Below are 21,575 nucleotides of genomic sequence, written 5' to 3' on the forward strand. Positions count from 1 at the left end.
AATGCTCCAAATACCACCCCTTTCATGTGAACGCGCACCTACCTAGATAGGACACGGCTGGCTTGAGCGATCCACTTGATAACCAGCGTCGTAGGACCGCTTAGCGAGAGCGCGTATGTTTTGGATTAGGCCAACCGGCTAACTCAAACATATCCAGGTTAGGTTGAACCAGCTTCGTAGTACAGGCCTCAGAACAGCTACACTGGGTTCATTTTTGTCCACGTCTTTGGCCCATTCATTTTTTTCTTCAGCATGTAGTTCATCTACACAGATGTTGCTCCCATTCAGAAGGTCACTGTTGTTAGGCGGTTATTTGAAATTGTTGCGATCCTTTATAGCAGCTTCTGATTGAGGATTTCCCAAATCATTACTTTCCTGAAGATCGGCATGTGGCACTGTAGAGAAAAAGGAAAATGTTTCTCAAGCTTTCATATGAAACAGAGTTTTTACAGCTTTTTAGGAGTAATTCATTCAAGCTCTTTCAAGGTACCTAAAGCAAATCGTTACAGACTCCTGTTGTTACTAATTAATTGATTAAACGAGTAACTAGGTCAGGTATGCTCTGGGTCTGATGTGAGACGTCAGGGGACAACAAACAGCTGCTAATGGGATTGTTTAATTTCAAATATTTAATAGATGCAAATTCCTAACCCTGAAATCATAACAGCTGGAATGCAGCATTTTTAAAACTTTAAAAACATTTGAGGAAGTATATGAAATAATGTTGTAGAACACAACTAGATGCAGAAAAAACAAAACTGTATTAGGTGAAAATAACGTGTATACCTGTTTAAAGGTTAGAGGACTTCCTTTTGCGATATAGTCAGCGTATTTACATGCAAACACACCACAGTCGCTGCCATTCTTTTGCTGGGGAATCTCCTACAGAGGCAGAACAGAACATTAATCTCACAGTAAAATGAAAATATGAATTATAGTGATAAGTAATTTATCTCAGTCTGACTTACAGTGGCCCGCAAGCTCCCAACAGACCATTTAGTGCCTTCGAGCTCTCTGCCTTTCTTTACTTTGTGCTCCTCTTTTAGGTAATGTCTGGAAAAAAAGCATATTGATGTCATGTCAATTGATGTAAACATTTAAATGGACAGATAACCAAAGCAGAAGAACACAATGAGGACTCACAGTAAAAGACCGCAGATGTCATCGTGCCTGTGTCCCATCGAGTCATATGACTTAACTGTCTTTGACTTCAAATCAATCACCTTGAATCAGAGAGAGGGAAGTATAAGGTCAAATATATACAGTATAATTGCCCCGCTTTAATTTGTTCTTGAACACTTAACCACAAAACAGATGCAATAAGGATTTTTTACACTGATGAACAAAAAGGACATACTTTAACATTAAAGTTACAAAATAATGAACGGATAATTTAAGTACCAGTTAACCCCCTTGCTGGCAAAAACTGCTGAAGTACATCAGGAGCTGTCTGGCAAGAATCACCAACTAAAAAGGAGGAATATGACCTGGGAGGAAACCCTTCAAAGTCTTTGTTGTTGGGACTCACAGCCATCGCCCAGTGGACGCCCAGGTGCAGAGGGACCAGGAGGAGGTCGTAGAGGAAGAGGTCGACAGCCTTGGTCCAGCGCCTCACTGCCATGTGTCCGCCCGCCTGCCCGCCGCCGCCCCCCCGCAGCTTCGGGAAGAAGAAGGTGCTGAACGAGTAGATTTTCAATCCTGCTGCTTCACCAGAGCACCGCTCCATGACAAGAGACAGGTAGAAGTTCATCACCTTGGTAGAGGAAACAGGGGAGGCACAATATAACACATGTTTATCTTATCTACTTTGTTTTATATTTTATATTGTTGCATCGATTCAGTTGTCTTGTGTCTTATCTGTCAGAGAGAAACCATTATTTATTTTATTTTATTTGTATTATCATACATTTTACCTCCTTGTGTCTATTAACCTGATAAAATGTTATATTTCGCTGCATGTACCTGTAAAGTTCTTAACAAATAATCTGAGGGGAATTTCTTGTTGTTTTACTTGTGATAAGTCATTTTGTAAAGCACTTTGAGCTGCATGTGTTGTATGAAAAGTGCTAAATAAAGCTTTATTATTATTAAAAGTCCTAAATATATCTCTTCAGTAATTTGACATAAAGAATATTATGTTCTTTGAAGTTATAAAAAGAGGCTTTTACTTTCACGGCGTAATACAATGACACGTACAGTAGGTGAATGCTCACACGGCACAGAGAATAACAGCTGTATTCAATTCCAATGCCATATTTAGAAAACAGCTCGTGCAACAGGCTTTGTTTCCATGGTGACGGTGTGCAGTTGCTGCTACTACCACCAAACAGAACATGTCTGGTTCGTCAAACACTGACTTCACTTCATACACAAAAGACTCAACTAAAACACTGGTAATGAAGACGTAGGTAGCATTAACTTTTTCTATTACAAGTTCTTATTGCAAGAAGTGTTCGACATTCGACAGGGTTATGGTGTCATTGCTGTTCATACAGTGTAGATATAAATAATATGGATGAAAATATATACAATCGCACTTGTTATAAACAGTGTTTGGTATATCCTTTGAACACACCCCTTTGTTGAACACAATTGGTTACAAGTATTCAAAGTTGTTTGTATTAAATGAAACTAATGAGAAAAATACAATTAAAATCTAAATTGACATCCACAATAATATCAGCTTGCTAGAAACTGTCTTCACACTTTAAAGGTCCCCTATTATACTGTTTTGCATCAATATATACAAAACATGTCTCTGAAGTGTTTGGCTCCAAACACCAAACAGATCATTGCAGCATCCCACAAACCCCTCTGTTTCAGCCCTGTTTCAAAAGTGCTGATTCTCTGTCTGTTACTTTAGTTGAAAATAAGGAGCCACTCCCCACGCCCCTCTGAGAGATATTTGGTTAAAAAGAACACAAATTAGCCGCGTTCACACCAATTCAACCACCAATTCAACCCCTCCTTTTCACACATTCAGTGCCAGATTGTTGTTATTGTGGTAGCTAATCCCAGGCTCATTTTCCAATTGAATATTCTCAGTTAGTTCCCTCATGTATAACACTTGAATAAATGTATTTTGGTCTCCTGTGCTTTAGGATACCAGCCTTCCTTTCTGCTTAATCCTGATACTGCCCCTCGCAACCTAAGTTCACCAACGGCCAAGCCATCTCCTTTTTGGTTTAAGTCATCTCATCTCCTCTTAAAGGTCCCCTATTATACTGTTTTTCATCAATATATTAGATATAGGTCTCAGATATATACAAAACATGTCTGAAGTGTTTGGCTCGAAATACCAAACAGATAGTGTATTGTAGCATCCCATAAACCCCTCTGTTTCAAAAGTGCTGATTCTCTGTCTGTTACTTTAGGCCTAGGCTCCACGGGGACGAAAACGGGTTGAATCCGCATATTTCTCTGGGGTATAGCCCTTTAAGCTCGACGACGCCGTAACGGAAACGTAGAAACAGACCCCGCAAACGACAACGGGTCCAAAGGTGGATAGATCTGGGAACGGAGCGCTCTGGGGGGTCCAACGGGGCCGTGGGGTCGCCTATACGGTCATCCGTTTCATAGCCCCGCCTCTCCCCGCCTCTGTTGCTCAACCCCGCAAAAGTACACTGCACACTGAATTCAGATTATTTATCTTTATCTCGATATGGACATAAACGCGAGTGAAGTCTAATCTGACAGGACGGAGACACGCAGCTCCTCCGGCTGTGAAGCAGCGAGAGCAAAACACACACTTCAAGTCAGATCACCACCCTTAGCTATTACCTCTCAAACTACCTAAACTAGTTATAAATATGTTTATTTTTACTGTCGGGTTTACTTACTGGATCAGCTGCTGCATGAGGAAGCATGAAGATTTAAACTTTAACACACATTGACCGGCGAAAAACTCTGCGCGGTTCCCTCGGCCCCCACCCATGGATGTGCCCCCACCGCGGAGAATAAACAGAAGTGCAGCCATGACAACCATTCTTCTTCGCTGCTTTTGTGGAGGAAGTTGCTGCTTTTGTGGAGGAAGTTACAGCGCCACGTACAGGTTCGGCATATGTACTGCAGCTTTTCCAGCGGTTGGATGTAAACGGAGCCGTCTCGTGGAGCTTGACACAATCCGGTGTATATTGCGTGAGGACGGAAGGTTTTTTCGGTTGCGTTTGCGTTAATCCTATGCGTTTTGCCGTATGGGTTCCCGTGGAGCTGGGGCCTTAGATGAAAATAAGGAGCGCCCCTCAGAGATATTTGGTTAAAAAGAACACAATGGTGCTCTAGGAGGAGATTCAGGTGATAAGGGGGGGGGAGGGGGTTACCTTGGTTGGTGATTGGCTAATGGTTACACAAGCCAAAAAAATCGTTATGACATCATAAAGTGGCCAAAATCTGATCAGCTCATTTTCAGACAGGTTTTTATATAAATGGATCAGGACAAAAAGTGAGCGAATCTTTTTTTCCTGAAAGTTTCAGAATCTCTTTACACAAGGGGACACATGTTTATGTATAAAATACATGAAAAAGTGGATTTTGCACAATAGGTGACCTTTAAGCACCAACCTCGTCGTTGAGCCAGCCTCCTTCCTGCAGCGTGGCCAGATCTCTCTGTGTGATGTGCAGTTTGAACGCCGCGCTGAGAACCAGGTTGGGATCACTCTGAGCCAGAGCACAACTCACCTCGGCTGACATCTCCTACACACAAAGACAAATAAATTCATGAAATTAAATATTGTTTCCGTGCTTTCTTCATCACAGTGACTACACCTCATTTTTAAGAATCTCACCTTGGTCAGCCTGGGTATGTCTTCATCGCTGTGCCTTGTATGTGCAGGATGGGAGTCAGGGAGGCTGACAGCAGAAGTCTCTCTGTCCACTAGGTTGAGGCGAGTAGCTACTTCTGTAGAAAGATCCAAATCGGCTGCCTGTTTCTGCTGCAACACAGGCTGACATAACAGACAGATATAATACATCCGCTTTCCGCCCCTAAATATAACTTAATGGATGCTTTGACATGAGAGAGCGAGAGAAATGACTACCTTTGCACATCTCACAGGCTGCTTCTCGTCAAAGGGTCCACTGAATGTTTTACTAAAAGTCAGGCTTCCCCATCTGAAGATGAATCATATGGATGTTAGTAGAATGAACAGAATGAATCAGTATACATAAAATTGAGACGATGTATAAATAAGCGCACTACACTAACCTGTCCTTGGTTGCAGATGTATTTCTCCATGCAAACATACTAGGAGCAGCTGTGCAAAAAAAGATGTATTTTAACTTAAGAATGGACATATTTCAACCTAGTTTATGTGAAATGACTCTGTGAAATGACTGTGTAATATTATGTGAAAACTGGCCTTTTTATTCAAGGAATTGTTTAAATATATTTACAACAAATATTATAGCTCAACAGGACTCTGAATAAAAACAACACTTAAAACTATCCATCACAAACAAATACATTTACAGATGCAGATCACTTTATTTGTATAGGTATCCTACCTGTGTATCCCATTTTCCTGGGCACTGGTTCAAAGGCTTTTCCGGAGGCAGCAGTTTTGTGAACACCCTGTGACAGCGACTCACTGGGAGCAAAAGAAAAAGAAGATATAACAGAAGTTCATGTCCTAAGGTAAAGTTGTTATATGGAACTTGGACAGATGTTCAATTACTCCATGTGAATAATGGGTAAACTTACTCTTTTGGTTTTGTTTGGTTGAAAGGTAGTGGTTGGCTTTTGCTGTGTTGCTCTGTCACCCTCTCCAGCAAGCGCCTGTAGTGTTCCTTGTTGTACTGCTTTATATCCTGAAGCGAGAACCCAAGTGATGCCGAGTGTTAAAGCATGATTAGTGACGATCCTCTTGGCAAATACAACTTAAATCTACATTGGGTGCTCTGAAAGCAGAAAGTGGTTGAAATAGTCCAATCCAATTAAGCCAACAAATGTACTTTATTACCTCTTCTACAGTAAGAATGGGCTTGTAGCAGCGAGTATGTCCAAAGCTATTGCAGGTTGGATCTGGGTTAGTGGTTCCTACTCTCTGAGCAGGTCTGGAGGGCAGCAGCTGAAGGGAGGCTCTCCTCTCCCGATCCTTCCCCCTGTCCGAGAGCACCGCGGACAGATTCGCCCCGCTGCATTCAAAAAGGGATAGTTACATTAGCAGTGGAGCATTTAAAAAAGGTGATACTGCTGAATATGCAGCCCTGTATATAGAGAAAGGGAACTGGGTCTGGACTTGCCTGTATTTCCTCATTAAAGGAGGAGAGGAGCTCTGAAAGGGATTCTTCCCACTCCTATCATTCACTCCACCTATTGGGTTAACTGTGAAGAAACAACAAAGTCAACCAAATGAAACTGGGGAAAAAGGATTGGAGGAACACTCAGTGAAGAGTGCCGATAAAAAAAACTTGATATAAATACAGTCAACGTATAATTCTTCTCCTGCAGTAACAGCAGCCCTCACTTACTCATTCTCCACTCGGTCCTGTTCAGCCACGAGGTTTGGAGCTCATCTATCCCTATCAGAGTGACAGGCTGGATCAAAACAGGAAATGCAAGGTCATTGAAGATGGAGAATACATATATTTAATGCCAGAGCACATTTGATATTACGGTTAGGAATCTGGTCACAGAAGAAAATGACTTCTAATAACCATTTCATGTGTTGCCCAAGAAAAGCCTTCAAAACCCTGCCTTGGTTGTATTTTGTAGAATATTTAACTGTATCTACATGTGGTTTTGTAGGTTTATTTCAGTATATGTAAACTACAAAGGGTAACGCTTCAATGCATACACATACATGCCCAAATGTGCTTTTAGCTCATTTTGGATTTAACACACTTCTATTTAGAACTGTTAACGGCTAACCCAGGGTGCATGTGCCACTCCTCTGCAGATGATGAATTTAATGAGACGAGGCGTCTACTCAATAGCTTTGCATCTGCATTAATCTGACTGATTTCTCTGTTTTGAACTTCAAATGCCCATATGATGAATGTAGTTGGAGCACAAACCTGCGTGTCTTCATAATGTTCAGGCTTCACACTGGTCTTCCGCGGGTTGTGCAGCCTGAGCAGACCTGCTACACCGGCCACAGTCTTCTTCACAAAGCTAATGACTACATCTGAAAAACAGGACACCACAATTAACAACTTGCGTCTTCATTTGTGGGAGACAATTTGGAATCATTATTAAGCTTTTCTATTTATTGTACAAACCTCGCCTATTTCTTTTCACCTCTACCTGGTCACTCTGGCAAACACTGTCTGCAACATCAACACTGAAACAAGAAAATAACATTTTGAGATGGGTGATACTAATAATATAAAATATAACAATATTCCCAACTCAGTGACATTATATCAACAATTTGAGGACATATTTGGGTTCGATTCAGGTAAACATGTCTAAATGTGTCAGTCTAATACAAAAGAGAAGGAGGTTTCTACTATTAAGTGTAGGGTTAGGGTTAGTATGATATAAAAAAGTTGTAGGCCAAATTGTAGGGCTGAAACCAATTATGTTAATTATCAAGTAAAAATAAGCTGCACAATTAGTCCTTTTATTGGAAAATATGGAGACCAAGATGTTTATTTCTACTAAAATATGTTTTGTAAACCCAAAAGTCCAAAACCCAAAAATATTACAATTCAGTCGTATAGAAAAGAGCACAAAACAAAAACGGATAATTCATTCATAGTTTATTGCAGGACCATGATATTAGAATGCGTGAATAATAGCTAAGTGTATGATTGTACATGATAACATAGAAGGTAACTGTAATGTTATTTGGGGTTAGCCCAAACATTACACATGGCTGATTTCGTTTTGTTTTAAATGGACGTTTCATATTATGCTCAGGACAACTCATGAATTAACTTAACTGCAGCATGAAAGACACACTTGAACTGTTAGGCTAGCAGTGTGCCAAATCTACTATTACGATATTTTGGTGACGTAAATTGTTCACTCGGATCATTTAACATGATTAGCATGAATTAGTGTTAGCTGGTTAACGTTAGCTGCATAACGTTCGATGACGTTACAGGAGCCAACGTTCCTATTATGTTATGATTCAATTGGTAACTTTATATAACGTGAATCAAACCTTTAGATAACAAAGAAGATATAATGGCGCACCATCAACTCAACTATTGATAGTGAGCACCTACATAGGACTACAATAACAGCCTTTAGATGATCCACCGACCTCTGGTAGTTCCGTTTGGCCGGTCTGATGAGGCTCTCGTGCCGCTGCTCTTCTACGCCAGGTCGCGTGGGTATGTCCTGGCTAACGTTACCTTTCCCGGGCCACTCGGTGTGGTTCTGCCCAGTAACGGGCTCAAACAGCGATGAGATTCCGTCAACTATCCATCCATACATTCCAGACACATACGAGAGAATTGTAACGGGGTCTTCTACGCGGTCCAGGACTAATTTCACCACAGATAAGATGTCAACAAACGGTCTACGACACACCGCCTGCCGTTGGGGTTAGCTCAGTTAGCAGCACTAGCACTGCGAGGATGTGCGTCATTCAGTGTTGATGTTTTACGTGGTGCGAATGTTCTACTCACCAACGGGAAACGGGTGGGCGGAGTTCTAATGGGAACTTTGTGTGGAAAGATGAAATGGAGGAACCACCACACGCGGCTTCTACGAGCCTTATAAACAAGCAAACCCCCTGACAGTGACAGAGAGGGTAAAGAGCGTCAGTTATGGCGTCAGTAGAGATCACTAGCTGCTTCTGAGCTGCTTAGTTATCTATAATTTGTTACATAATATTTCTTAGTAATTCCCATTTACTATATCCCTGCGAGTCTTGAGAAGACAATCACATGAGGATAGGTATTACGTATCTATGAGTTGATTAAATTAGATTTGAATGTTGCTGCAGAAACTAGTGTCCTATCTTTGATACAAATGTGAGCCTGATTCCAGGAAAAGGAAATCAATAATTATTGGTATACATTATGACTTGTTTGAAATTGAAAATAATTATTTAGAAAAATATATCTAGTAAATGTACTTGGTAATAGTGTTTGTTTAAAACCCAAACGTAACATGTTTTTCTTTTTGGATTATTTAAATCAGTAAAAAGTTAAAACCAACGAATGGTGTATGTGTATACATATACATATATACATATATATATATACACACATACACACACACACACACCATTCGTTGGTTTCTCGTGTTTTTTTATATATATATATATATATATACATACACACACCATTCGTTGGTTTCTCGTGTTTTTTTATATATATATATACACACACACCATTCGTTGGTTTCTCGTGTTTTTTTATATATATATATATTGTATCTCCTGCATTTTGCAAGTTGATTCATAATTTGTCAAATACATAAGTTTACAATTATCTCATGGTTTTAGCAATAGACATCATAGTAAGCAAACATTGGATTTACTATCTCTTAAATGTCTATAGTAGTTAACAGGGTACAGAATTATAAAAGCAAATATTTTATATATAATTTTTTTTAATACAAAATATAATATTAGCCTGTCTGAAGTTTATATAAACAAAAACAGCACATGATAATATGGGTTGATTCATAAAGAACTTTCACTCTGCAAGAGTGTGTAGAGATAAGAGTACATCAACTCAGGATATACTTAAATTGTGAGCTGCAGTAAAATAAAGTCAGTCCGTTTGGTTTGTAAACACACATTTATCAACTTTATAGTAGAAACATAGATAATGCATAAAAAACACTTATAGTTCAATGTTATGCAATAATGTGCCCATTAGGCATGTTGATTACAGATTCTCAGTAAAAATTAGTGCAAATTTGGACGCATGTATAATGAACATCAGTCCTATTTACAAGCACAAAAGCGTATAAAAACATTAGTAGAAAAATAACAAACAGCACTTTAAAATAATGAAAAACATTTGTTCTTGCAATATCTCGAGTGGCCTTCAAATAATCAATATACAGAGAGCAGAACAATTACAATAGAACATTTCAAAAATAATTTATGTACTTATAAAATCACGTCACCCAAAAATTAAATATATTCCTTTCTACATATTTCTACATGGGTGCAAGGCATGGACAGTTTTGGAACAAAATGCTGACAAGAGGCAATTCATTCAGCGTCGGATCACTTTGGGTCGGGCTGGAAAGCAGACGAATCTGATAGGACACACAAAAAAATAAGGATTATCAGACAAAGTGAACCGCAGCATTCTGTACAATTTTATTCCAAGCAATCATAAAGTTAAAAACAAACCCACCAATAATGGGCTGATGTTGTAATCCAAATTAATGTTGTGTTCCATTGACAGTATTATTATATCACATTGTTGGAACAGATAAAGGCACCAAACTCTTTATCAATGATAACAAACTTACTGTTGACTGTTAAATATCAAGCTTATCTAGGTTAGTTTATCTTTATATCAAAGGCTTGATAGTTTGCAGAATACATTCAAAAGGTTTACATGTGCAATCTACAAAAAATTGGTTTAAATATAATTTAACATAAGGATCATAAACCTGCAGGGCATGTACCTCCAGATTATTACCCCATACTGCACTCCGTGAATGATGAAAAGTCGGCACCCGTGTCATAAGAGGTGTATTATACTTCTTTATTATTTGGTGGAGTGAGTACGTTACACTCACACTCTCCTGGACCATTCACGTAAGGGGCAACAAGCAGCTCAGGTACAGCCACGTCCTATTGTCCTGCAGCCAGCGCTGCCGATTACCAATCATATCAGGGGAACAAGGTGGCTGTATCCTCCTTTCCTCTTCAGGGGACAGGGCTACAGTATATGAGTCTTGCTTACTTGTTTGGGAGATGATAGAGCACACAGGTTTTCTGGAATTGAATAACATGCTGTTTTACAGGAAGTGTTTGGCCATCCATCACAAAATCTGAATTGTTCCTATATTAACTTGTCTTGTGTCTGTTTTTTTCCACAGGTGAATTGGAAAACACTTCCCAAAAACAAGTGACCAAATTAGGAGACATGCCCCTAATGCTGGGATCAGACTACACAATGTTATTGTCCTTTGATAGACGGATTGTGTCAGATTAGGCAATCAGAGTCTAAGGTTTTTGCATGACTCTGATGAGTAACGTGGCAGACTAAACAGAAATGACCCATCATAGCTTGACAATCTTGACCATTACCCTCGTGATTGTTGTCTGATCTCTGCATTAGAGCTATACATCATGAACCCAGTGCCCTGTAACATCTCCCAGTGTGATATTTGTTATTATTCCTGGATAGGTGGTGAGAACCCGAACAGTTGTGCTTATGTTTAAGATTGAATCTTATCTGTTTTTGAGTGGGATGCCTTAAAGTTTGTGGGTCACGACTGTAATTTCTAACCTGATTGCACGCTGCTCTGAGCTTCAAAAACTAGTCCATGATAAACGACCAACAGAGTGCAAAACAAAAAGTGACATTGACCCCAAATCTTTAACCGATGAAACAACCCTTTTGTAGACCTTACACCCTGTGTTTCCAGTTTTCATCAAGTGTGTGACTTTAGTGCTGTAAATCCCTGGTTTCACCTTACAGAGAGTTAACTCCCCTCACCTTGTCTTGCTCCAACCAATCGCTGCTGGACTTTCTCTAGATGGTGGATATATTCTGTCAGAGATCGCTCTGGATCCTGAGACGTTCCTCCTGACGTCTCCAAAAACGGAGTAGGGCTGGAGTACGACCTGGAAAGAAAAAAGCTTATTAATGAGAAATTACTTTATTCCTATAGAATCTCAGAATCTACTATTCAATAAGGGCCCAAACCTGTTGTGCAACCTGAAGGGGGATTTTTTGGGCGGAACGAGAGCTGACACTGTGTCTCTGTGGACGGAACTGCTGTCTCTGTTTGGTGGCGATTCAAAATGTATTCTTGGCTGTTGTTGCCTTAAAACTTCAGCTTTAGGTCCTGTAAAAAACATCAAGATTACAATTACACCCACTCACACACACACACACACAGCGTAAAGGGATGCATATCATCATAAATCATTTTTGAGCTCACCTGGAGCATGTCCATTGACACTCCCAGTGATGGATAATCTTTTGATCGCTTTCTGCCACTTCCTGGTTAAGAATTTCATTCTGAAAGAAATCGTCTGATCAGTTTTATCCACAGACCAGTCGTGACAAACTCTCATATCTTTACATCCTGCTACACTTCTTCTTACCTTGAGACAGCAATGACAACTCCTACAACAGCTCTAAATCGACTGCGGGGTCTGTTGTAGGAGGAGAGGGGGGGAGTCGGCCATGCCCCCATACGTGCGATGAGACACAGTGTGGCCTGCTCACACTCCTGGAATCCTCCCAACAGCAGTATGAGGTAACGTTTCTGGTACACCAGAGCTTTCCTGAAGCTCTCAGCACGCAGGTAGCGCTCATACAGACGATGCACCTGCAAAACAATAAACACAGGTATCGTTTAATCCTTGGTCCATAAAATGTCTGGAAATAATGTAAAAAGTTAATCTCAATTTCTCAAAATGTAATGTGATGTATTTTTATGTCTTGTTAAAATCGAGTCCAGTCCCCAAAATATTTAGTTTAATTTAAATAAAACGGAGAAAAGCAAGAAAACACAACAGGAGCATATTGTAGCATTTGTGCTTTTAAAAAAAAGCACTTAATAGACAAATATAAATGGCAAATATCTTTCTCTGCAACTAATTGTTAAGCCAACATATATTAAATGTTTTGATTTACTTAAGTGGGCCCCCTCTTGCTGCACCATCAACGCAGTGATAAATCTTTCATCAGCTGTCCAAGAACAGATTTGTACCTTGGCGTTGCTGATCACATCGTTGATGGGTCTGTTTTCAGTTTCCGTGGTGACCTTGGCCAGCTCGTTCTCCGTGAGCCGCAGCTCTCGCTCCAGGAAGGTGAGTCTGTGTTTGAGGGTGGCTTTCTCCTGGCTGAGCGATGTCACACGCTGCGTCAGCTCCGAGTTCTCCTTCATCACCCTTTCCAGCAGATTCTGTGACGACGGCATCTAGGGAGTGGACGGTACATTCATTTCACAACAGTCCAGTGAGTGTATTCCTATATATTACTAGCATGACTAGCATCTAAAAATGATATAGTAGAGGGGTCTGTGGCTGGTTCCACTGCAGTAATAACCACGTGTGTACCTGCTGGTTGTGTTGTGCGATGCCTGTCTGGAAGTCACTCTGGAGATGCTGTGAAGATGCAGCCATGTTATGCTGCCTCAGCCTCTGAGTAGACATTTCTTTCTCCTCTCTTTCCAGCTCTACCAGAGTGTGCTGCAGCTCCTGCATGCGCTGCTGGTCCTGTTGCCTCAACATCTCCAGCTCACACTAAAGTAAGAAATGTTTATAAAAAGGAGCATGTGTGTGAGGAACAAAAATGATCTTAAACGCATCTAAAAAGTAGAATTACATTTGTCAAAGTGGTGAGTATAGTTAAGAAGCTTATTATATTTTACCAGTTTGTCATTGGTCCTCTCTTGTCGTCTCTCCCTCTCCATCTGCTCCTGCCTTCCCTTCTTCCTCTCTCTCTCCCACTGCTCCTCCCTCTCCCTCTCTTTGTCCTTTATCAGGTGCAGTTTCTCCTTCAGCTCGGTCAGTTCCACCCCTTGCTGTGTGTTGCGCTCTCGCTCCATCTCTAAAGCACAGCAGGTTTCCTGTTTCTGCTCCTTTAGAGTCTCCACAGCTACACGTTGTCGGATGGCGGCCTCCTTCTCCCTCTGCAGCTCCGCCCTCCTCGCTCTGTCCTCCTCTTCCCATTGCCTCCTGCTCTGCAGAAGCTCAGCCCTCAGTTTGTTCATCACAGCTGCAAGCTCCTCCCCCTGCCTTCGCTCCTGCTCCAGCTGGGCGCGCATGTCGGAGATGAACTTCCTGTCTCTGGTGGAATCGGCCTCGTGTCTCCGGCTGAGCTCATCCACCTGCCTGGAGTAACGTTCTCTCTCTTCGTCCACCTTCCTGTGAGCTTCTGCGAGCTTGGAGTGGATTTCTGCGAGGCGAGACTCTGCTTCGGTCAGAAGACGCTCCAGACGAGTCTTGTCTTGCAGTTTGAGCTCTTTCTGGTTAGCAGAGAGTTGCCGTTCGTCTCCTAGCTCCTTCTGAGTGTCGTCAAGGCGTTTCTCCAGCAGCTCACTGCGGGACTGTTCAATCTGGAGCTCCCGTCTCAGGTTGCTGCAGGCCACTCTCTCCTGCTCCACCAGACCCTTTAGAGCCATGACCTCTGACCTCTGCTGCTCAGAGGATACATGCAGAGCCTGCAGAGGAAAGAGGGGGGTCATCCGTCAGAGTTTAAAAAAGTTGAAGAGCACTCTGCATTCTTCACTTTGTTTGATCTTTTGAACTCAGTAAAAGCATAAAGAACATATTTTATAGTTTATACACTGCCATTAATAAAGCTAAACCCTACCAACAATATTTCCACATTAAAATGATCGCAGCATCCAGAAAATCATCATCATCATTGTTGAGTTTTCTTAAATGGTAACCTACCAAGAACATGGCAAAAAAGAAACAACTGGAAATAACAGCATGAAAATATAATATATAAATTATAACAATTATAGACAGACACTCACAAGACATGATGTTCTTAGTTAGAAAATCTGTATCATTGGTACATGTTATATTAAGTAGGCATGTTTTTAGTCCTCGTCTCACCTCTCTCCTTTCCTCCTTCTCTCTGTCCTTGCGCTGACTCAGAGCTCGCTCCTGCTCCAGCTGTTGTTGAAGCTCCTGGACTCTGACCTGCTCCCTTCTCAAGGCTTCCTCACCCTCTGCTACAGCCACCCTGAAGAGACAAAAAGCACAATTCAAACCTTACTTTTCACCACCTTTTGTAATATAACATCCAAGTGTGACAGAAACATGATGAAACAAGTGAAAGTTTATACTAACACGCATGTTGATTTCTAAAATAAGGGAGGTAAGCCGGTTAAATCTTGCCCCGCACTCACTGGTTTAAAATATTTATTTGGATAAAATCAATTTGAAGTTATTTAATCTCAGTTTCCGAGATCAAATAAACACTAGTTGGTTGCGTCCCGCTTGTGACAAATTGCTGAATTCACACATTATGATTGACAATACATAGAGTATTCTGTTATGTGTAGGATAGGTTTACTTGTGGAGAAACATTTTAAATATACCTGACTGACTGTATTTTGTTCTTTTGCTCTTGCTGAGTGTCATGAGCACACTTCAGTTGTTTCTGACTCTCCTCCAACTCGGCCCTCAGTTGGGATTCAACCTGTCCATCAACCCGATCTCCGTGCCAGTCACCTTCGATTCTGTGGTCAGTCTGAAGGAGGAAGAAGAACATGATCAGCACCAATACCATGTATCTGCATTTGATTTCAAGACATCACTTTAAAACAACAGAAACTCACTTGTGTGGGTCTCTGTGCCATACGACAGAGCAGCTCTCTGAGAGCGACCACGGTCTCCTGCAGCGCCCTCTTCTCCTGCTGCCAGCCCATGGGGGGGATGGAGGACGGATTGTCCCGCCGGTCCAGTACAATGGAGCCACCTTCAGAATGATGCTCTGTGTGACTCAATGCAAAGGCTCTTAAGTCCGAGACGTGAGGATATGTTGAGGAAGTGGCACGACGCTTGGACAAAGTGAGAATCCTGCAGCTTTCTTGATACACCTTTTTCAGCAGACACTGTAGGAAGTTGGAAAAAGAAACTGAGTGAAATCTTACCACCACACTGTCAAATGCATAGTCACTGAAAAGTGTATTTAAATCCTACCTGCAGCTCAGGTGACAACAGCTCATCGCTGTAGCTCATACTGCCTGCAGCACTATCTGCGTTTACTGTGGGGTTCATTCCTCTGCAGCGGAGATACTCAAGAAACTGAGCATCAAGCCTCTCAGTCTGCTCCAGCTCCACCTTCAGCCTCGCACCCAACTCTGAACTCACATCTGGAGCACAGGAGAAAGGAAGAGTGTAGCTGATAAATCTCGGACATGCTAAAAAAAAATGTAATATCTACAAACGCCGAAGAAAGACCAAAATATAAAAATAATACTTGATGCAACTAACAAGTATTATTTGAAGCCTGATATAAAACATTATTTTGCGCCATTAAGCTGCATTTTTATCCAATTACAATGTCAAAAAATTAGAAATACTCACTGCTACCATATCCATCACTGGCCCATTCTGGTGCCGACAAAGAGGAAGTGGAACCAAGAGGAGATGATGGTGTTGTCATGTCAAGATCTTCCAACTCGCGCACCTAAGATAATAAGAATTACAAAAAATATATTTTTTCAAAACAAAATCAAACAAATACCTAAAAACATCTGAACCAATAAAAGACTTAAATGCCCCCAAATGGTGGCATGTATCTATTCTGTTCTTGTACATATCGTATATTCTGTTGACATGTATATAGACTTTTTGCACTACTTTTTATTTTGTATTTTATTATATATGTTGCATTGTTGGAGGAGCTCAGGTCAGAATAATTTCATTGCCATTTCTACACTGTAGCTTTGTACATATGACAATTAAACCTTTGAATCTTTGTACGTAAGAGTAAGATCACAAACTTTGTCAGTGTCCAGGGAGTCGAGCATGGAGAAGTTGTCAGACACGGACACGGAGCCGGAGATTGGAGAGCGGGAACTCTGCGTGGCCGGCTCCGGTGTGATGGTCCTGGAGCGGGGAGACTCCATCACCACTCTGGGAGAGGTCTTGACGTGGTGGAGGTCCAGGCCGGTGCTGTTCAGAGCGCTGAACTCAGACAGACGGGAGCCGATAGCAGAGGCGCGGAAACGCTCTGGAATTCTGTCTTCGGAGCATTCGAGTCTCCTTAAAACCTCCGGAGAGCTCAGAGAGACTTCATCACGAGAGACGCTCACAATGTCTTCAAAGGCTCTGTGAGAAATATCTAACAAAAGGAAGAAAATAAAGACAATCAATATAACATTAATCAGGTTGATATTTAATAAGACAGAGAAAAAAAAAGCAATATATTTTTACATTCGAGATGCTGGAAAATACATATTTGGCAATTTTTGCTTGATTAGTGAGTGGAAGTTACATCAAAACTAGTGTGCGATTCAATTTCTAACCAATTTGACAACTCAAAAAGTAAACTCTTCTTTAAATTCTAAGATCACGCAATGTTAGTTATTGATTTCCATCCTTTAATTCAGTAAAAGTGAAACATATTTACATTCATAGTGCAATAAAACTACGATCAAGCTCAAATAAACATAATAAACTTCCGCCATTGGTGTTTATGTGCCATGAAAAATGTGTCATCATCATTCATTACTCACCCTTCTGTGTGTGTCCTCGTTGGTGAGGGAGTGTGTCCTGCTGGTCAAAGTGTTGTCTGAGTTGCTGTAGTTCCCTTTGCTGATAGGCCAGTTCCTCTTCCTGAACAGCCAGGTCTTCCTGAAGAGCCCGAAGCTGCCCCTTCAGCCGCTGGTTATCAGTCTCAAGGTTAAGTAGGGCACGGTCTTTAGTCTGACACAGAAATAAGGTACATTAAAATACAGCCGTCAATACAGCTTATTATACTCAAGCAATTGCTGCGTACTTGGAGTAGATCCAGACAGAAATAAGACATTAAATCATGCTTAAAGCTTATATTTTGTACTAAAATGTCAAATATTCCCACCTGTCCTTCCTCATGTAGTTTCTCCGCCCTCTCTGTGCTGATACTCAGACCCTGTTTCAACGCAGTAAGCTCCGCCCTCAGAGCCTGATGCTCCGCCCTCAGTCCGGCGAGCTCAGCCTCCCTCTGTCTCAAAGCAGCGTCTGCTTTAGCCAGGGTCACCTCAGCATGGGTCTGAGACAAAGATAAACATTGTTATTAGCAGCAACATAATGCCTTTCAGAGACTCTTATTTATAAAAACACTGCAGCTACATGCCATCTTTGAACTGGCTTTTCCTGGAAGAACTACTGTTTACATAAGAGCAACAACCGATAACCTGCAATGTAATGTAAAGAGCTTTTTAACGATTACCACATGTCCGTGCTGTGTTTTACATCTGGTTCTTTCTTTTATATCTACTGCTAGATACCCCTTTAGCACACTATAACAATACATTTGCTTCAAAGTACAAACGCAAAGAAACTCAGAAATCAGACTACAAAGACATGCAGCAGCCCAACAAACGCAATGCCGCCTCCATGCATTCTTTTAAAATTGACCACAACTTCTCCTTACCAAATCCTGCAAAGTCAGAACGTAAAGAAATACAAAATAAAGTGCATCAGAGCTTTAAAAAACAGCTAGTAAATATTTCCCCTTCTACTTCCTCAATTTACTGTCACTTCCTCCGTGTTTGTAAGAGTCTGCAGTCTGAGCAGCGACGCTGTGATGTGACGTGTTACGGCAGTTAAATACAACCAGATGTGGTCTCGCCTGCAGATGCTAGCACAGCTGTGTGCTAGCATTAAGAACGGCAGCAAGATATTTGCTTTCTGGACTTAAGTTAAGTGAATGACTTTGCTGATTTAAAAAAAAATACGCTGTTCAAACATGGAGCACAGGCTGGAGGAAAATACTTGTTCTGGTTGATTGGTGATTATAGATCTGGTTATTTATAGACTATATGTGACCTGCTCTATCGAAATCAGTCGCATTGACCCGAAGACACATTTCGAGTTGTATACACTGTTGGAAAGAGGAGATTCCTAGCTTTCTAGAGATATCGGGATTGTTGTTGTACTCCAAATATTAAGCAAAATATGTCACATTATATAATGACTATCACCGAGTCATCATTTTGAGAAAAAGGCCTTCAAAGTTTCCTCTTCTCTGGAATCCATCGATCTGATTGATTATTAGCGGAGCAAATGATCACAGTAGTACGGAGGGAAAATATTTTCGTTTGGATTACTGGTCTGGGGGAAGCTCGCGAGTGTGTGTGTGTTTGTGTATTTTTGCATTTGTGTGTATTGTGTTTGTTTCGCGGGGAAAACAGTCACGAGAAACACCGGCTGTTGTTATGCCTGCTGTGACGTCAAGTTACTCCGTTCTCCGCTTGTAAATATGCCGTTACAAGCTTCAAAGTTGTATTTATCATCTGAATTTGCCGAAACGAGTTTAATATTCTGAAAGCCAAAACTTTGTTTATTTGAAATCAGATGAAAACAAACTGTAACGGACCCTGCCGTGTTATCTATGATTACTATACGCCTTACATTCATAATTTCAGCCGGAGGGAGGGGGAGCAGCGCCGCGGAACAGCAGAGTGCGAGTGAGGGGTGCCTGTCATCTTCCCTTTACAAGCTTCACAAATTTATTAATCGTGATATTTTGGCAATAAAAGTTTCATATTCTGAAAGCCAAGACTTTGTTTATTGAAAATCAAACAAAACACCCGAACCCTGAAACTAGTTTTTTACACAAATCCACGTTTATTTTTAAATGAGCCGTTGCGACTTCCGACTGATTTCGATAGAGCGGGTCACAAATGTTCAAAAAGCTCCGTCTGTAAATGTTCCCTCTCTTAGACCAAAGTTGAGATTTGAATGTTTTATTGCTTTACATTTTTATGTCACATTTGACCTCTAATCCTTTGAGGTTATTAACTTTATTTTAATGGATTTTGTTTTTAGAATTATTATCATCAATATGTTTAGTATAATGTCATATTTTGTAATTAGGAAGAGGTGTTTTATATATGCATAAGGCAATACATGTAAAATATAAAGTAAATCAAAACATGTTTACCAAAAAAAGAAGCTATGCAAGTCACAAGGAGGATGCATCACGTTACCATTCATCTTAGTTTAGATTTGCCTCAATGCATTTAACACCAAGAACATCCCAGTTGAACTTGTATCTGACACTCACCAGCACCTCCTTCTGAGCCTCTTCCTGACTGGTTTCCCTCTCATTGAGCTGGACGGTCAGCTCCTGGATACAGGCTCTCATGGAAGTCGCTTCCTGTCTGAGATTTTCTATTTCCTCCTGCAGTTTCCCCTCCCTCCTCCTCAGTGTCTCCCGCTCAGCAGACAGCTCTCCCTTCACAGTCTTAAGGGTTTTAATCTTTATCCGTTCCTCATCAACCAGTTCCTCCATGTCAACTAGCTCGGCTCTCATCTCCTGGACTTGTCTCTCGAGAGTGAGGCTGGTTTCTCGGAGGACTTCCGTTTCCATTTTCATCTCCTGCTCCTTTGTTTTTAGAGTGTCGATCTCGGTCACCCTCTCCTGTTCTTTCTTTTGGAGTTCAGCAATCAGAGAGTTGAGATGGAGGTTCTTGTCATGCAGGGTGCTCATCTCTTGGTTCTGAACTTTGTCATTTACCTCTTCAGATAGTTTCCTCTCCTCTGCCTCCCCTTCTTTCTGGGCTTTGACTTCATCCAGCTCAGCTTCTTTGAGGGTGAGGACACTTTGGAGTTTATCGGCCTTCTCCCTCTCTGCCGTCAGCCTCTTTCCGAACTCCTCCCCGTGTCCTCTGTACTCTTCCTCCTGAGTGAGCAGTAATCTCTCCAGTCCCTCTTTCTCTGCCGCCGCCGTCTCCAGCTGACTCTGCAGGGTCTTGAAGCGCGATCGCAGGGAACGAGAGGAGGCAGAGTGACTCAGGCTGAGCTCCTGCTTCAGGCTGTTCGCCCCCCCCCTCCTCGCCTGTTCTCGGATGGTGTAGTTGTCAGGTTCGGGGCTGGGAGCCGGTGAGGGATTGATGCTGTCACCATCCTGAGAATCACTCACTTCATGCAGGTTCGGGCCTAATGTGGCGAGTTCTGCCTGCAGAGTGCTGATGACCTCATGAAGGCGCTCCACTTCTTCCTGTTTGTCCTGACGCACTCTCATGACCTCAGACTGAAGGTGTTCCACCTGTGAGCACAGATCCTCCAGCTCAGCCTCCAAAGCCTTTGTGTCAGAAAAAGAACAATTCATCAGACAAGTGCATTCTTCTCATCAACTAGGGGAGCTGCCATGCTGTCTTTAAGTATTCTGTGTGAATGTATTCTGACCTTGTTGTCCCCGGTATTGTCCAACTCCTGTTCCAGTCTTTGGATCTCAGCGTTGAGGTGGTCGATCTCCTGATTTTTCTCCTCGAGTAATGCTGAGGGGAAATTCTCCTCCTCTGGTTCCTCAGCTTCGCTCTGCTCCTCTCTCTCCTCATTGAGTATGGTGAGAGCAGAAACATTTTCCTGCAAGCAAAGTTGTAAATACCAGTTTAGTTATAGGTTATACGTTTTGGGTTGTCATTTCTCGAGTCTCTTTCTTATACAGGGTTAGAGACTTTGGGAAAAATATTGTTTTCCATAACTTTTCCAGGGCCTGGAATTAGCATTTTGAATTTCCATGACTATTCCAGGCCTTAAATTTAGCCAATTTGATAGAATACCAAAAAGCACTTACCTTTAGGGCATCAATCTGTTCTTGGAGCTCGTTAACATGATCTGCATTCTGATTGGTCAGTTGCTCCAGCTGTAGAGCGAGGTGTTTTAGTTCAACCTCTTTGAGGCCCAATTCACTCTGCAGAGTCTCCAGTTGGCCAACCATGGCCTCAACCTAAAACACATAACATTACTTATTAGTGAAAGACATATTTTAGGATTACAAAACAATTAACAATGCACTGC

General features: G+C 41.5%; 2 protein-coding genes across 3 annotated transcripts in view; both read right to left on the minus strand.

The window, feature by feature from the left end:
* Positions 1 to 80: 80 nt before the first annotated feature.
* senp2 (SUMO specific peptidase 2) lies at positions 81 to 8,546 on the minus strand. 2 transcript variants are annotated; one of them, XM_034143395.1, is made up of 17 exons: positions 8,211 to 8,546; positions 7,219 to 7,280; positions 7,015 to 7,124; positions 6,469 to 6,535; positions 6,241 to 6,322; positions 5,958 to 6,132; positions 5,699 to 5,805; positions 5,503 to 5,585; positions 5,204 to 5,252; positions 5,037 to 5,109; positions 4,785 to 4,931; positions 4,561 to 4,692; positions 1,529 to 1,753; positions 1,144 to 1,223; positions 969 to 1,053; positions 787 to 882; positions 81 to 395 (listed from the first exon to the last, which is right to left on the minus strand). In XM_034143395.1, exons 1-17 carry the CDS (start codon positions 8,381 to 8,383, stop codon positions 333 to 335), a joined length of 1,809 nt encoding a protein of 602 aa, XP_033999286.1. In that variant the 5' UTR covers positions 8,384 to 8,546; the 3' UTR covers positions 81 to 332. The 2 variants fall into 2 exon arrangements, with proteins under 2 accessions (XP_033999286.1, XP_033999214.1); XM_034143323.1 differs by having other exon boundaries at positions 82 to 395; positions 4,785 to 4,943; positions 8,211 to 8,545.
* Positions 8,547 to 9,680: 1,134 nt separating this feature from the next.
* The window catches only part of pcnt (pericentrin), a 37,758-nt gene continuing 25,863 nt past the window's right edge, over positions 9,681 to 21,575 (minus strand). Inside the window, 19 exon segments of the mRNA XM_034142254.1 lie at positions 9,681 to 10,168; positions 11,587 to 11,714; positions 11,797 to 11,938; positions 12,035 to 12,114; positions 12,201 to 12,427; positions 12,812 to 13,021; positions 13,161 to 13,346; positions 13,475 to 14,266; positions 14,670 to 14,799; positions 15,158 to 15,309; positions 15,398 to 15,673; positions 15,762 to 15,934; positions 16,149 to 16,251; positions 16,568 to 16,908; positions 17,303 to 17,492; positions 17,647 to 17,817; positions 19,837 to 20,856; positions 20,961 to 21,140; positions 21,352 to 21,504. Coding sequence (XP_033998145.1) covers positions 10,137 to 10,168; positions 11,587 to 11,714; positions 11,797 to 11,938; positions 12,035 to 12,114; positions 12,201 to 12,427; positions 12,812 to 13,021; positions 13,161 to 13,346; positions 13,475 to 14,266; positions 14,670 to 14,799; positions 15,158 to 15,309; positions 15,398 to 15,673; positions 15,762 to 15,934; positions 16,149 to 16,251; positions 16,568 to 16,908; positions 17,303 to 17,492; positions 17,647 to 17,817; positions 19,837 to 20,856; positions 20,961 to 21,140; positions 21,352 to 21,504 — 4,686 coding nt within the window. The 3' untranslated portion in view covers positions 9,681 to 10,136.

The sequence above is a fragment of the Trematomus bernacchii genome, unplaced genomic scaffold (genome assembly GCF_902827165.1).
Source record: "Trematomus bernacchii unplaced genomic scaffold, fTreBer1.1, whole genome shotgun sequence".
NCBI lineage: Eukaryota > Metazoa > Chordata > Actinopteri > Perciformes > Nototheniidae > Trematomus > Trematomus bernacchii.

Bases quoted from the DNA above. Each gene is read 5' to 3' on its own strand.
- senp2 (XM_034143323.1), bottom strand. From the start codon at position 8,383: ATGTATGGATGGATAGTTGACGGAATCTCATCGCTGTTTGAGCCCGTT. The intron at 4,944-5,036 runs GTAGTCATTTCT...CTGTTATGTCAG, and splicing joins AGCCTGTGAGATGTGCAAAG to CCTGTGTTGCAGCAGAAACA. The intron at 883-968 runs GTAAGTCAGACT...CTGCCTCTGTAG, and splicing joins TTGGGAGCTTGCGGGCCACT to GAGATTCCCCAGCAAAAGAA.